Genomic DNA, 14783 nt, shown 5'->3' with positions numbered 1-14783 from the left:
GCAAGAATTTATTCATCATCCAAAGACATGCAGCTTGTGGGGATAGGTTAGTTGATTAATCTAAATTGCCCATAGGTGTGAATGTGAGTTGGCCCTGCGACAGACCTGTCCAGGGTGTACCCCGCCTCTCGCCCTGTGACAGCGGGGATAGGCTCCAGCGCCCCCGCGACCCTGAAAAGGAGAAGTGGAAGCTGATGGATCTAAAGCTTGTCCAGAATCATTTTAAATGTAAAACGTATCAGGATGAAAGCTTGAACATGCATGAGTAAAATGAGGCGCAATGAAAGTGAGGGCTGGCCCCGCCAGCTGAGGTGGGATCCCGGGCGCACCACCGGCCCGTCCCGCCCGCTCCGTCGGGGAGGTGGAGCTTGAGCGCGTGCGATAGGACCCGAAAGATGGTGAACTATGCCTGGGCAGGGCGAAGCCAGAGGAAACTCTGGTGGAGGCCCGTAGCGGTCCTGACGTGCAAATCGGTTGTCCGACCTGGGTATAGGGGCGAAAGACTAATCGAACCATCTAGTAGCTGGTTCCCTCCGAAGTTTCCCTCAGGATTGCTGGCGCTCGAGTCTCGCAGTTTTATCTGGTAAAGCGAATGATTAGAGGCCGAAACAATCTCAACCTATTCTCAAACTTTAAATGGGTAAGAGGCCCGGCTCGCTGGCTTGGAGCTGGGCGTGGAATGCAAGCTGCCCAGTGGGCCACTTTTGGTAAGCAGAACTGGCGCTGCGGGATGAACGCCGGGTTAAGGCGCCCGATGTTATACAGTGAAATGTTGTAAACACACATGCACATAATACAAAATGCTGCCTGTTCAGATACAGTGTGCTGACAGTGTTAAGCATCATTCAGCAGCCTGACTGATCTGCTAAATATCAGCACAAACTTTTCTACATTCTTTAATCGTCTTGATCGAAATGATTCGATTTAACTTATTCAAGACCCACATTTCTCTGAGTCGTCGAGAGGAAATCAAAATGATGTAAAGTAAAAATAGCTGTGCAAAGGGCCGAGTCATTACCAGACAGATGCCAGAGTTTGAGAGGTTTGTCAAGATGATGCTTCAGCCCAATGGGTGGTGGTAGATTAGACCATGTGACAGTAGAGGACTGCAGTGAGAGTGGCCTTATGCTGAGACTCTTCAGAACCCTTCATGGACCCCAAACACATCCATCACGTGTGAGTGAGCCCGAGGATGAAGGACAGTTTGTGTGTAGAGACGACTACTGAAGAAGGAAATGTGACAGAACACGGTGCTGACGTGTTATATGAAGTTTGCAACCAGAGCCTGTGACAATAATCTGTACTGTGAGAGACTAATGCACACATAAATGCATTTACCCACTTTTGCTAATCGAACTGCTGTTTCCAGGGTGACGGGGTCTGTCTGCAGGTTATAATGGACGAACTGACTTTATATTAATAGACTCTGTTACTGAAGGTGGAGCTGCACTCGAATCAGCTGCAGGAACTGAATTTTGAGTTGTGGCAGTTTGGGTTCAGTTCAGTTGTTATGCTGCAGTTCCTCTGAGTCTGTGTCTGTTTCTGGCTCTGATTGGAAGAAATCTTCTCAACTGTCAGCTTCAAGAAGCCATCGTCCAGCACTTGAGTTGTGCTCAACAAATGCCTGCATGTGGATGTGCTGTGCTAGAGGTAGATACATGCAAAAAGACATCTGGCTGCACTGAAAGAAAGGAAAACACTGAAAAACTACATCACCAAAAATGTCACTTTGTAGGGATGCACCGATACCGATACCAGTATCGGTATCGGGTATCGCACCGATACCTTTTCTGTTGTAGTTTGTTAGATTGACCACTAGGGGGACATCCCGCGCTAAACAGGCACAGGGTTAGACGAGTGAGACTGGCAGCTCCAGATAAAAAAGAGAAACTGGAGGCTGCTGTAGCTAGGCTAAACAAAATGTCAGCAGTGTGGAACAGCCAACTTTAACTCAGGTTTTGGAAAAACGATGAAAAATGTCAAGAGAAAATCCACGGGCAGTTAAAATAACAGAGGCTCTGACTCATTTTATTGCTCTGGATGACCAGCCAATGCCGGTCGTGGAAAACATAGGATTGCACCGTCTTCTCAGCATACTCGAGCTGCGATATGAAATTGGACACTCTGCAATAATTTAAAAGTTTATTTTATTCCAAACAGAAGTGTTTATTTATTATTCTGAAAGCTCGAGACAGTGCCAATAGTTCAGTGATATTTTGTTAAATTACAATGTGGAGACTCTGCAATAATTTAACAGAAGTGCTTATTTTTCACTTGAAATTTTATCAGCAGAGAATAAAATAAAACCTGTCTTCCAATTCATTGCATTTGTGTGTGTGTGTGGTAGAAGTATCGTTTTTTGTACTCAGTATCGGCAAGTACTCAGATCTAAGTATCGGTATCGTATCGGTTTGAAAAAATTGGTATCGTTGCATCACTATCACTTTGTAAACTCAATATTAAAGCACAGATCCCCCTGATTCCTGCGTACTTGTGTTTCAGCTGCAAACATAATGTTCCCTGGTAGAAACAGCACGTTTCATTCCTGCAGAGCCCTCCGCTGCAGCTTCTTCTTCTATTATTGCAGCGTGTTTAGTTTCTTCTGCAAACAGAAAATAGTCCATGCTGGAATATATCATCCAGATTATCTGATGGGATTGCACTTTTACCTGCAGCGTGACCGTCACTCACAGACCACAGCAGAGCAGAATAAGATTGACGTCTTCTGCTAAATGTCCCTCTGAAAGTTAAATATCAAACATATTCAGACTGCTGACGACACCAGTGAAACAAGGACGCTCCCCGTCTGTGGGGCAACCACAAATGGACCTGATGGTTTTGAGACATTGGTCTGTAGCAGACAACAAAGTCTCGTATAAAAGGGATACTAAACATTTCCCATGAGCCTCTTCTGCCTCCTCAGCTTGTTTGTCTGTGTCCCGTCAGCGAGGACGTGTGCAAACGTGGCTTCACCGTCATCATCGACATGCGAGGTTCAAAGTGGGAGCTGATTAAGCCTCTGCTCAAGACGCTGCAGGAGTCTTTCCCAGCTGAGATCTGCGTGGCTCTCATCATTAAGCCCGACAACTTTTGGCAGAAACAGAAGACGAACTTCGGGAGTGCAAAGTTCTCTTTTGAGGTCAGTGGGCTTCGTGCGTTTTACCCAACACGGCTTTGATCGTTGATCGCAGTCACTACACTGTAGTAAGAACAGGAAGCACAGCAGGTAGTCAGGACTCACCTCTAACCTGTGTCTGTGTCAACAGACCAACATGGTGTCAGTTGAAGGTCTTGCCAAGCTCGTGGATCCCTCCCAGCTCACAGACGACTTCGAAGGCTCGCTGGACTACAACCACGAGGAGTGGATGGATCTCAGGGTGTCGTTGGAGGAGTTCATGTCCAACGCTGTTCATCTGCTGTCCAGACTGGAGGATCTGCAGGTGGGGGCAGCAAAGGCTCAAAGCATGGGAGTAACTGCTATGGCCGATATGACCAGTGTTTCCTGTCTTCTGCAGGAGCTCCTGTCCAAGAAGGACTTTCCTGCAGATGTGGAAGGCTCTCGGCGACTGATAGACGAACACACCCAGCTTAAGAAAAAGGTGCAGACACAGTCAGAGACGTTATTATCGCTCTAGATTGAACTGTGCAAAGCCACTGAAGCTACTCTCCTGCAGGTGCTAAAGGCTCCAGTGGAGGAATTGGACCAGGAAGGCCAGAGGCTGCTCCAGTGCATCAGATCGAGTGATGGCTTTTCAGGGAGAAACTGCATCTCAGGCTCAGCTGACTTTCAGAGCCTTGTGCCCAAGGTAAGGAACGTCCAGCTCAGCTAAGATCTCCCAGCATACAGTTTTTTATCTATGCTAAAGTTAACACAAACAAGAATGTAGCTTCTATTATGGTTTATCTATGCTTTCTGATGCAAACAAAACTTTGAACCTAGACATGAGAATTGCTGCGGCACATTCAGACACTAATGTATCCATGCATGATGCTTGCAGATGCTGCAAACCTGCAGGTATGCTTTCATGCCCACATAATCAGGGCCCACTTTGAGGCCACTGTTGTTGTGATTTGGTGCTATATAGATGAAAGTGAACTGAGTCTAGATGATTATTGACGGTTTTGTTCATAACTAAATGAAACTCGCATCCTTCCAACTGCTGAATGCTTAAAGCACATGGTATCATAACACGAGATTGAGTCCACAGCCTGATTTTTTCTCATTAGCCAGCTCGTTAGCAACGCTCATTATCTGACAAGTGCTGGCTGCATATTAGCTCATTAGCCAAAGGACTCCACAGGGAAAATTTGAGTGCACAGCTTGTTTGCATTAAGCACATGAAGTACACGTGCAATGCCTGTGTGAGCAGCATTTAAATTGATGAGTGTGAGACGTCTTTCATATTTAAATCTGTGCTTTACGTTTTGGATCATAAAGGCGATATCAAACCGGCCAATGGCATGCGAGTGAGAAGGTGAGGCTAAACTGTGGGATTATACACATGCAGGTGCTGTTTTGTTTCTCTGCCCCACTTTTGTGCACCTGCAGCACTAAAACCAGCAGCAGCAACACAGCAGTGTAAAAGATAGACTGTTGGTTCAATCCAAAGAAAACCTACCATCAGATCAGAAGTGCTGAATGAAATGTAAGACACACTCGACGAGCTCGCTGTTGTCTCTCAGGACCATGTGACACATTGTGCTTTTCCTGACAGGTGGCCAGTCTGCTGGATAAGCTGCATTCCACCAGACAACATCTCCATCAGATGTGGCACGTCAGGAAACTGAAGCTGGACCAGTGCTTCCAGCTGCGCCTCTTTGAACAGGACGCAGAGAAAGTGAGTTACACCTAAATATGATCAGAGTGTGAGGAAGGACGAGGCATCAGGGGCCTGTGCTGCCGTGTGCACCAGCTCTGATGTAACGCTGTTATGCCTCACACCTGCACTGCTTTCTGTTAAACACACTGGGGTTAGTATCTTCCCAACCTGACCTGCAGACTAGAGCAGCCTGGGATTGAATCACCAGCCTTAGCTGACCTGTGCTACCTCCTGAGCTGCAGCCACAGTTCAGCATATCGAGGCTCTTCTTCTTCTTTGGGTTTGACATTGAAAGATAAGGCTAAGCTTTCATATCAACTGGATAACATGTTGTTCGTCTGCTGTTTCGGCCTGGCAAACCTTCAATTGCCTTCAAGTTTCCTCAAATAATTTCAGGACACACTTTGCTTGCGTTTCATACTGAGGTATGCCGGACTTTAATAACTCTTCAGAATCACCTTGTTAGTGCAAATATGCTTTTTATGATCATCAATCTAGCTGCTAGCAACAAAATGCCTAAAACTACAATCTAAAACTGATGCTACATTGTCTGTTTTATGCTCGTTCCTCGAGGTTGCGCACGAATGCTTCATAGTTTGTGTGAAGTTGCTTAAAAATCAAATGTTCAGGTAGAAGGACTGGAGTGAAAAAGCACTTTGAAAAAGGACAGATCAGCTCCTTGGAAGCAGAAATCTGAACATGAATGAAGTTCAAGACTTGCACAGTGTCTCTTACTCGGGAAAGACAATGACTAAAAACCCTCTTACTGTCTGCACACCGAGGTCCAGTCACCTCATCTTCTAGGTCATGCTGTTTACTAGAGAACTGATTGGTCAGTACTCTCTGATGTACTTCCAAAATTAATTATTTGTCACATACAGTCATACACAGTACGATATGCAGTGAAATGCTTAGACAACTGCTCGTGACCTAAAGAAAAAAAGAAAAGGCTATGAATAAGATAGGAAATAAATATGAAAATTAAAAAGGGTAAATTTAACTAGGAAGGAATAAAATAAAAATAAAAAATAAAAAAATTAAGTTAAAAATGAGATAACTGTACAACACAAATTAAAATATATAAATTAAAGTTGAAAATAAAATAACTGTACAACAAAATACACAATACACAGTATAAAAATATATAAGAATGTATGAAGAAATATAAATATATATATATATATATATATATACACAATAACAGCAGCTGTACAAGTATTAACTGGAAATGAGGAATATAATGCCCAGTGTTGTGCAATCCACATTATTTAGTGTCTTGTGCAGTGCAAATATGCTATGCTTCCAGAGGTGTGTATACAGTAAGTTACCATGGTGATGTAAAAGGTAAATCACCGTTAAAACCTGAAAGCCTCTGATTGTACCTGATAGAACGGGCTTCTCGTTGATGTGTAAACACCAAAGGCAGTGTAGTAACACTATGAATAAACTGTCCCTTTGTGATGGAGCCGCCGCTCTGTGTACTGAGTCACACGTCATAATGAGACGCTGCAATCTAAAAATAGTTTCACGTCAACAAAAATAACCTAAAATCACAGATTTACTTCATTCAGCACAGCTGCAAACAGCTGCTCTACATCTGTACAGTAACTGTTGGGAAACTCCACTGTGGGCTGGATGAATTAGCCTGTGGCATTTCTCTAAACACGGGAATAAGTCACAGTGGAGAATCAGCCAACATCGCTGTACTTTCTCCAAGTGAGTTAGTTGGAATTCTGAATGAATGTTAGAATTCCCGTCATTCCATTCATTAACATAGCAGCCTGTTTACAACAGCTATTCCTGTTTCAGTCCAAAATGCTACATATGGACATTTCCCACTCTGTGATTGGTGCATTTTGTATCAGGACCAGACTGTAGCGATCGTGGCTCAAGAGTTGACAGTTTGTCTTGTAATCGGAAGGTTGCCAGTTCAAGCCCCGGCTCGGACAGTCTCAGTCGTTGTGTCCTTGGGCAAGACACTTCACCTACCACCTATGCAATCCATTATTATTATGCAAAGGTGATTATTATGACATACTTTAGTTGTTATTCTGCTCGGTGATGCAAAGACTGGCCTCACTGTTGTGCAGGTGAAACGGCAGAGGGCTCACAGGCAGGTCCTACATTAAAATACAGTAATTACTACGAAAGCTGCAGTTATTATGTTCATGGAGGCACAGTTTATAATATCGTACTGTCAGCTTGTACCTCCTGATAACAGAGCTGTGTGTTGATGGGAGCATAAAAGCTCCCCTCTCGCACAGACAGACACACACTGGCGGCTTGCTCTGCTGCTCCATACAGAAATCCACACGCAGATAAATATTTACCGTAAAGCAAACAGAGAGAAAAAAGAGAAGGTTTTTGTCCACATCAGCGTTGTCGCAGCGAGGCACTGTGGGGGCGTGCGGACCCATTTACGCCGGGAATCACTCAGCTCTCGCGGTCGGGCCGGGAAAACATTCAGGCCTGACGAGGCGTTTGTTTTGTGGAAAACGCTGCAAGAAAAATGGCTGTGTCTCGGTTGCCGTGGTTACAATAACCAACCTGTATCTGCGTGACAGGATGACTTCTTCATCGTCCTTCAGGGTAACTTTTTCTTAACTTTCCACACTGTAGACGAACGCATGTCTGCACTGAAGTCTTTGGGACTTTCGAGGCGTTCGGTGCATTACTGATAATGTTTCGTGTTATCACGAGTTTACATGTGCTGTGAATCATTGATCTGCTGTGTGGTCTGCCTGCAGATGTTTGACTGGATCAGCCACAATAAGGAATTGTTCCTGCAGAGCCACACGGAGATCGGCCGAGGTTACCAGCACGCCGTGGAGCTGCAGACTCAACACAATCACTTTGCCATGAACTCCATGGTACACGCCGCCGTCGTAGTTCTTTGCAAACCTCATTTATCATTGTTGTAAAAATGACTGGCAGCATTAGGTCAACTGGTTTAATTTCTGTGCAAACTGCTGACAGTTGGAGCAGCAGTCTTTTGATGGAGGCTCTTTCTTCCCAGAATGCCTACGTAAACATCAACAGAATCATGTCGGTGGCGAGTCGTCTGGCGGAGGCCGGCCACTACGCCTCCGCTCAGATTAAACAGATCTCAGGACAGCTGGATCAGGACTGGAAAAGCTTTGCTGCTGCACTTGACGAACGCTCCACCATCCTGGCCATGTCGTCCGTCTTTCACCAGAAGGCTGAGCAGGTGAGATCCCAGGAAAAGCTTCCCAGATGTTTCTGAGCAGATACTCACTTACCCAGCCTTCACAGGGGGGACGTCGGCCACCCTTTCTAACCGATGTCACAGAGGACGAGCTGCACCACTTACTGGTGACTGATCGGGTAACTGTCTAATCTAAAAGTCTCTCTGCAGTAGACGCATGTCTGGAATGTAACGTGCAAATGGGACATTTATGCTGTCTGATTATATTTAATAGATCAAACTGCTCTGCTGCTGATTCTTGGAAGGTTGACATGGCAACAGATGGAACCTGTTTGATTCCTGCTGGGCCCTTGACATTAGCTACAAGAGAACATTTGAACGAGATGAAAGACGGGGAGAGAAGTGGGGACAGGAGAGGGATTGGATGACACTGAGTCCAACAGAAAAGCAGATACGTGTTGACTCAGGAGGAAAACTGGCAAAGCTACAGAAAGGATGCAGTGAGAGTACAGTGTGGAAAACAGGGAGACGGAGATAAAGTGGGTCTTCCTTTTAAGCCATGTAGACGGTTCTAAAGAGGCTGTTGAGAGTGCATGTAAACAAAAAACTATGATGAAATAATGAGATAATAAAAAAGGATTCACAACAGCCATCGCCTCGCTGGCATTGGTTAACTGTATGACTGGGATTTGCTGTGGAATATCAGACACTCTGTGCTTTTCACAGGTCAGAGCAGGTTCAGCCTCAGCACTGTGGCACATGTGAACGGGTCCCGCATTAGCCATGGGTCAGAACCACTGTCAGGCTCTACGCTGGTGCAGCGTGTCAGGATGAGCTAATTGATAGTCTAACCTAAACCATCTGGGACATTAAGTTTTGGTCCATACGACGATCCCAGGAGCTTTGGTATTCCCCCGGTCCAGATCTGGGAGGAGATGTCCAGGACGCCATGGGTACCATTTTGGTGCATGGACTTGGCTGCTGCATCATTTTTGGTGTTTCTTTGAATTCAGGCCTCTGTAGGTTGATAATTTACATTTCCATTATTTGGATCATTTCAGCACTTTCTGCAGAATTTCCACCTGTTTATATATTTACTAGGGGTGCAACGATACACAAAATTCACGTTTCGGTTCAATACTTTGGTGTCACGGTTTGATATTTTTTCGATACAAAAAAATGTTCATGCTTTTTTAATTTGTCATTAATTAAAATTATAAATATATATTTTAACTCAAAAGTACAGTTTTTAAATTTAATGTTGCTGAAACAACAAAGTAATAAAAAATAAATCTATCTGATGGAGGAATCACTCATCTTTGGAAAAGAGAGTTTATTACAGAGAAATGTCTCTTTCCAAAATAAAAGCTCTACTATACGCTTCTTCTGGGCTATATTCTCAGCAGCATATTAAACATATCAGGTCCCCATAAGGAGAATCATGTGCTAACGGCTGTCTAAATGACTCGGGTAAAGTTTGTAGCATGCTGCTTGTTGTTTTTGTCTGCTTCCACTTGTCTTTGCACGAGGATGATGTCGGAGTAAATGTGCAGTCATATTCGTTGTGTTCCCACTAGGGCTGTCAGCGTTAATCTGAAATGACGTTAACGCCACAACACGGCAAATCTCCGTTAACGAGCTACCGCGGATCGCCCCGTGCGTGGGGCTGGACGGCCAACACGTTAACGAGCTAACTGCGCTAACGCAATAGTTCCCACCAATGTAATTGAGCATTGCGTGGCACATCCAACATACTGTTTTACTTTAGTCCATGACGCGCTTACCTTCAGGGTCATACGTCACATGAAGACCAAAATAGTTCCAAACGCCAGATCTGAATGAGGGTGGGGGAGGTTCAATTTGCCATGTTGCAACGAGCTTAGCTTCTGTCTTGCTAGCTTGCGCTGCGCTCAGTGGATCTGCGCTTGACAGTGCAGGCTAGGCGGAGTAGTCGAGCACAGATCCACTGAGCGCTCAACACAGACAGCATCGTCAGAAGGAAAGTTGATAAAATAAATTTAAAATGTTGTATTGTTCATACATATGCGTACCAAACCGAAAGCACTGTATCAAACGGTTCAATATCGATATGAGTATTGTTGCACCCCTAATATTTACATTTAAAGTTAACCATGAATTCTCCTTTGGAAAATCTTGTAATATATAGCATGCTATAATTTTTGGAAATTTGCCTCCCTGCTCTGACCCTGGTTGAGACGGTGACCTGGTTCAGAGGCAGATTTGATGAGATTTACCAAACGTGTAGAACAGTATTAGCCTAGCTATAGCTCATGTGAGCAGGCACTGAGTCTGGCTGACCTTGGCCTGCCTGAGGTGATGTTAGGCCCAATATTTGTCCGAACTGCAGGACTTTATCTCAACACTACCACCTTAAAAATGAAAAAAACTGTTCTACTTTCATCAAGAGTTTGAAGCATTACCGTAGTGATGCAGAGAAGGGTAGATTAAACGCTCCCATACGGACAGTAAGCAACAAAAGGATGCTGATCATGGTTATATGGAACAGACCAAAGCTGACCAAGGCCCAGAATATCTGATACAGTCAAGGAACCAGAGAAACATCATTTTGTTGAGTGAATCTTCTCATGAATGCACACGCTGTATGAATCCATCTGTGTGTCTGTTTCATTCACAAGTTTCTGTCTGAGGTGGAGACCTGGTGTAAAGTGTGCAGCGAGGGCGGGTTACCCTCTGAGATGCAGGAGTTGGAGATTGCCATTCACCGTCACCAGAGCCTTTATGAGCAAGTGACCCAGGCGTACACTGAGGTAAACCGCCCAACCTACACACTGAAATGAATGTTAGCGGCAGCTGAAGCTGACAAACATCACACAAAAATGGGATCTGTCATGCCTGCAGAGAGTTGCAGTGGATTCAGATCCTTTGGATTCTGGTTTTCAATAATCTGTACAACCATGTGACAAACATTGTTTTTTGCATACTTATGCAAATGTGACATGTGCCATGCTAATTTATTTATAGAAGCCTTTCTCTTGGGTGGGCTGTACAGGTGCATCAGATATATTTTTCGACACATAATCTCTTGACCTCTTTTTGACATTTTAGTTGTTGGATTTGTGCTGCAGTGGTCCCCTATGACCAGAGATGGGAAATAACGTGTTACTTGTAATGCGTTACTGTAATCTGATTACTTTTTTCAAGTAACGAGTAAAGTAAGGGATTACTATTGCAAAAACGGTAATTAGATTACCGTTACTTTCCCGTAGGAACGCTGCGTTACTGCGTTACTAAAACCGTGATTTTTTGCGAGAATGTCTCATGACAGTGACGTAAGCGAGTGCGACGTTCGTGACAACAGCTGTGTGCAGATCAACAATGGATCATATATCGAGTGCAGAGAGAGTATGAGCGTGCAGCGTTTAAAGCGTGGAAGTACTGACCTTACTTTGAGTTTGATTCCATAAAAAGTGACAAAAACATTAGTGTCCGTTGGGCGTGGGAAGAAAACTTCTTTTTACAGCGAAAAAACCCCTAAACTTCCAAACAAGCACCGAGTAGCTACGACGTAATGGGAAACTCACAGAGAAACTCGCGGATTCTTCCACTGACCGCTGCACACCTGCACCAGGGTAAACCTCCGCCTACCCCACTCCTGCTTTACAGGTGAAAATAGAGCAACAGGACCGCTAGTCTTTGACTTTATTTATTTTCTGCTGTGTTTTACTTGCATCTATTTGAAAGACTGAGTGTAAACACACAAAATATTTTATTTTATGTGCTGGAATGTGCAGAAAATAGGTTTAAATGTTAAACTAATTTCTTCCAGTCAGAGAATGTTGCAGATAATTAAATGTTTGCTTGATGCATAAAGTTAAAAGATTAAAACTAATAAAACAAGTTTTAAAAAGAGACTTTTCCATTTGATTACATTTTGTATGATGATTATGTAGAAAAAGTAGAATTGGGCTGAAAGATCTATCACTTTATCACCTATTCAGGTTGTAAATCGTGTTTTTAAAAAGTAACTAAGTAACTAAGTAACTAATTACTTTTGAAAATAAGTAATCAGTAAAGTAACGGGATTACTTTTTTGGGGAAGTAATAAGTAATTAGTTACTGATTACTTTTTTCGAGTAACTTGACCAACACTGCCTATGGTTGTGAGTAGTCTCGAGTCTCACAGTCATACAGTCCATGATGGATTGCAGCTGCTGGGACAGTTTAGCTTGTTCTGCCACATATTCAGATCTGTTGCACACTAGAACACCAGTCTAACCAGAACCCACAGCTGAGAACAAACTGGTTTGTGTGCCAGACTCAACGGGAACAAGGACTGCTGTTCTTCCACATCTAACTTGCTCCATGCTCAAGTCAGAAGTGCCATCATCCTGACAGCTTCCAAACCCAGATTCATCCATCGCCAGACGGTGAAGCATGATTTGACGCTCCAAAGAGCACGTCTCCACTGCTCCAGAGTCCAGTGCCGGTGTGCTTTACCCATCTGCATCAGATGGTTTGCGTTGTGTTTGGTGACGTAAAGCCTCAGAGTTGCTTAGCTATGGAAACCATTAAGCTCTCTACAAACTGCTCTCGAACTAATCTGAAGAGCCACATGGAGTTTGGAGGTCATCAGCATTTGATGCTGAAAGTTGGTGACCTCTGTGCACACTGTGCAAAGCATGGTGGACGAAGAAGCACTGTCATCGGGGAATCTGTTAAAGTGTCACAAATAAGACAGTTCGCAGAGGATAATCCTGTGATTGGTGGTCAGAGATTCAATTCAGTCTTATTTACATAGCGACAAATCACAACAGCAGCTGGTTCAATGGGGCGTGTTGTATAAAGCTCTCTGAGCGTTGAACAGTTTGTAGGTGGCAGAGGCAGAGTACTTTAAATCCTAGAAATGTCAACATATTAAGACTTTTATAGTTGTAGCACCGCTGATTGCTGCTCACGTGATTCATGTGATTCATGTGTTTGCAGGTGAGTCAGGATGGTAAAGCCCTGCTGGATGTCCTCCAGAGGCCTCTCAGTCCAGGCAACTCGGAATCTCTTACAGCCACTGCAAATTACTCCAAAGCGGTCAGTATCCCTGTGTTACCAACAGGAAACATGCCGACACCATCTACCGATTAAGCTAACATTTGTGTTTCTCTGTAGGTGCACTGTATCTTGGACGTGGTTCATGAGGTTCTTCACCATCAGCGGCGTCTGGAGAACATTTGGCAACATCGAAAGGTCCGATTGCACCAGAGACTGCAGCTCTGCGTATTCCAGCAAGATGTCCAGCAGGTAAACACACGGCAACGATGCGTTCAGGGTGTGACCAAAAGGTTCTGAGAACAGATCCATAAAAACGTTATATTTCCGTCCTTCTGGTCAGTCTCTCATTGAAGACCAGCTTCTTTTTTCAGATGGGCTGCTATTTTTCCATCTATCAGTGGAAGACCCGTTTTGCCCCGTTGTACTCGCGCCTCTGTTGTGATCTCCTGAGCTGTGTGGTGAAATCATGGCGTGCATGCCTGGACATGTCTACAGGGTGGAGATATCAGCCAGAATGATTACAGTTTGGATTTTGATGGAAATATTCTCATCCCATCCTAGCAAACGTCCCCGTGCTGGCCAACAGTGGGTAGCAGTAGCTGTAACTGTCGGGCAGTGTGGGCAGGGAACTCCAATGTGCCAATGCAAAGCCCACAGCAGTTTTGGGGGTCCCCCCACATGGCTTCCTGTGGGCAAGCTTGCAGTCCACATCTAGAGTGTGGGCATGCTGTGCGTACATACACTGCAGGCCTACAATGGCCCCACTGGAGACTCTACTTAGTGTGGACGGTCCACAGTCAGCCCAGCCCTGTGGCTCCAGTTTGACACATTGACACACGTGCATCACCGACAGCAACGACTGATGTGTGTGATGAACTGTGCAGACACGTACCACGCGTTCTCTGCTGCCTTCTGTTTCTGCCTCAGACGTGCGTGGTGGGAACATTGTGGTGACAAAGTGCTCTGGCGTCAGATAGTGAGGCACCAGGAATGAGACACAACCAAGCACCACGGGCGATCGTGGCTCAAGAGTTGGGAGTTCGTCTTGTAATCGGAAGGTTGCCGGTTTGAGCCCCGTCTTGGACTCGGTCGTTGTGTCCTTGGGCAAGACACTTCACCCGTTGCCTACTGGTGGTGGTCAGAGGGCCCGGTGGCGCCAGTGTCCGGCAGCCTCGCCTCTGTCAGTGCGCCCCAGGGTGGCTGTGGCTACAATGTAGCTGCCATCACCAGTGTGTGAATGTGTGGATGACTGGATGTGTAAAGCGCTTTGGGGTCCTTAGGGACTAGTAAAGCGATATACAAATACAGACCATTTTCATCAGTTCATTCATCTCTGAATTCTGCCTGAGCAGGTTTTTGTTCTTTGTTAAATAAAATCACTAACATGAAACGACTTTCAGTGTCTCTGCATCAAACTTCAGCAACAGTGTGCTGGGCTTTAACACATGCAGCTCCAATTCAGACGGTGCCACCTATAGGTTCAGTAAGGAACTGCAGGTACATGGTTAAACATTACTGTGCAAAAGTCTCAGCCTCCCCCACATTTCTTTATATTTTGACTTTAATGCAGCAATAGCTTTCCTTTAAAATCAGTAGTGGACTAAAGAGAGTTTTTAGTAATCCACTCAACACTGACCTATGACCTATGACCTATGAGTCATGCAGGCATAAAAAGGTCCCAAACTCAAGGAATAAACCATCAAGTGAAAGCAACACAGTGAAGCACTTTCAGCCTTTATCGAAGCAGTCAATGTGTCACTGAATCCCTGTTA

At 44.7% G+C, this 14783-nt stretch overlaps 1 protein-coding gene across 2 annotated transcripts in view; it reads left to right on the top strand.

Annotated features, from left to right (window-relative positions):
- kalrna (kalirin RhoGEF kinase a) overlaps window positions 1-14783 on the top strand; it is a 163340-nt gene that overhangs the window by 52932 nt on the left and 95625 nt on the right. For both annotated transcript variants that reach the window (XM_085136077.1, XM_085136078.1), the window contains exons 4-13: window positions 2947-3139; window positions 3267-3440; window positions 3516-3599; window positions 3675-3806; window positions 4716-4838; window positions 7568-7690; window positions 7837-8028; window positions 10644-10775; window positions 12952-13050; window positions 13129-13260. In XM_085136077.1, coding sequence (XP_084992203.1) covers window positions 2947-3139; window positions 3267-3440; window positions 3516-3599; window positions 3675-3806; window positions 4716-4838; window positions 7568-7690; window positions 7837-8028; window positions 10644-10775; window positions 12952-13050; window positions 13129-13260 — 1384 coding nt within the window. The remainder of the gene's footprint in view (window positions 1-2946; window positions 3140-3266; window positions 3441-3515; window positions 3600-3674; window positions 3807-4715; window positions 4839-7567; window positions 7691-7836; window positions 8029-10643; window positions 10776-12951; window positions 13051-13128; window positions 13261-14783) is intronic.

This window comes from Neolamprologus multifasciatus, chromosome 16 (genome assembly GCF_963576455.1).
Source record: "Neolamprologus multifasciatus chromosome 16, fNeoMul1.2, whole genome shotgun sequence".
Taxonomy (NCBI): domain Eukaryota; kingdom Metazoa; phylum Chordata; class Actinopteri; order Cichliformes; family Cichlidae; genus Neolamprologus; species Neolamprologus multifasciatus.
This window is presented reverse-complemented; position numbering and strand designations above follow the sequence as displayed.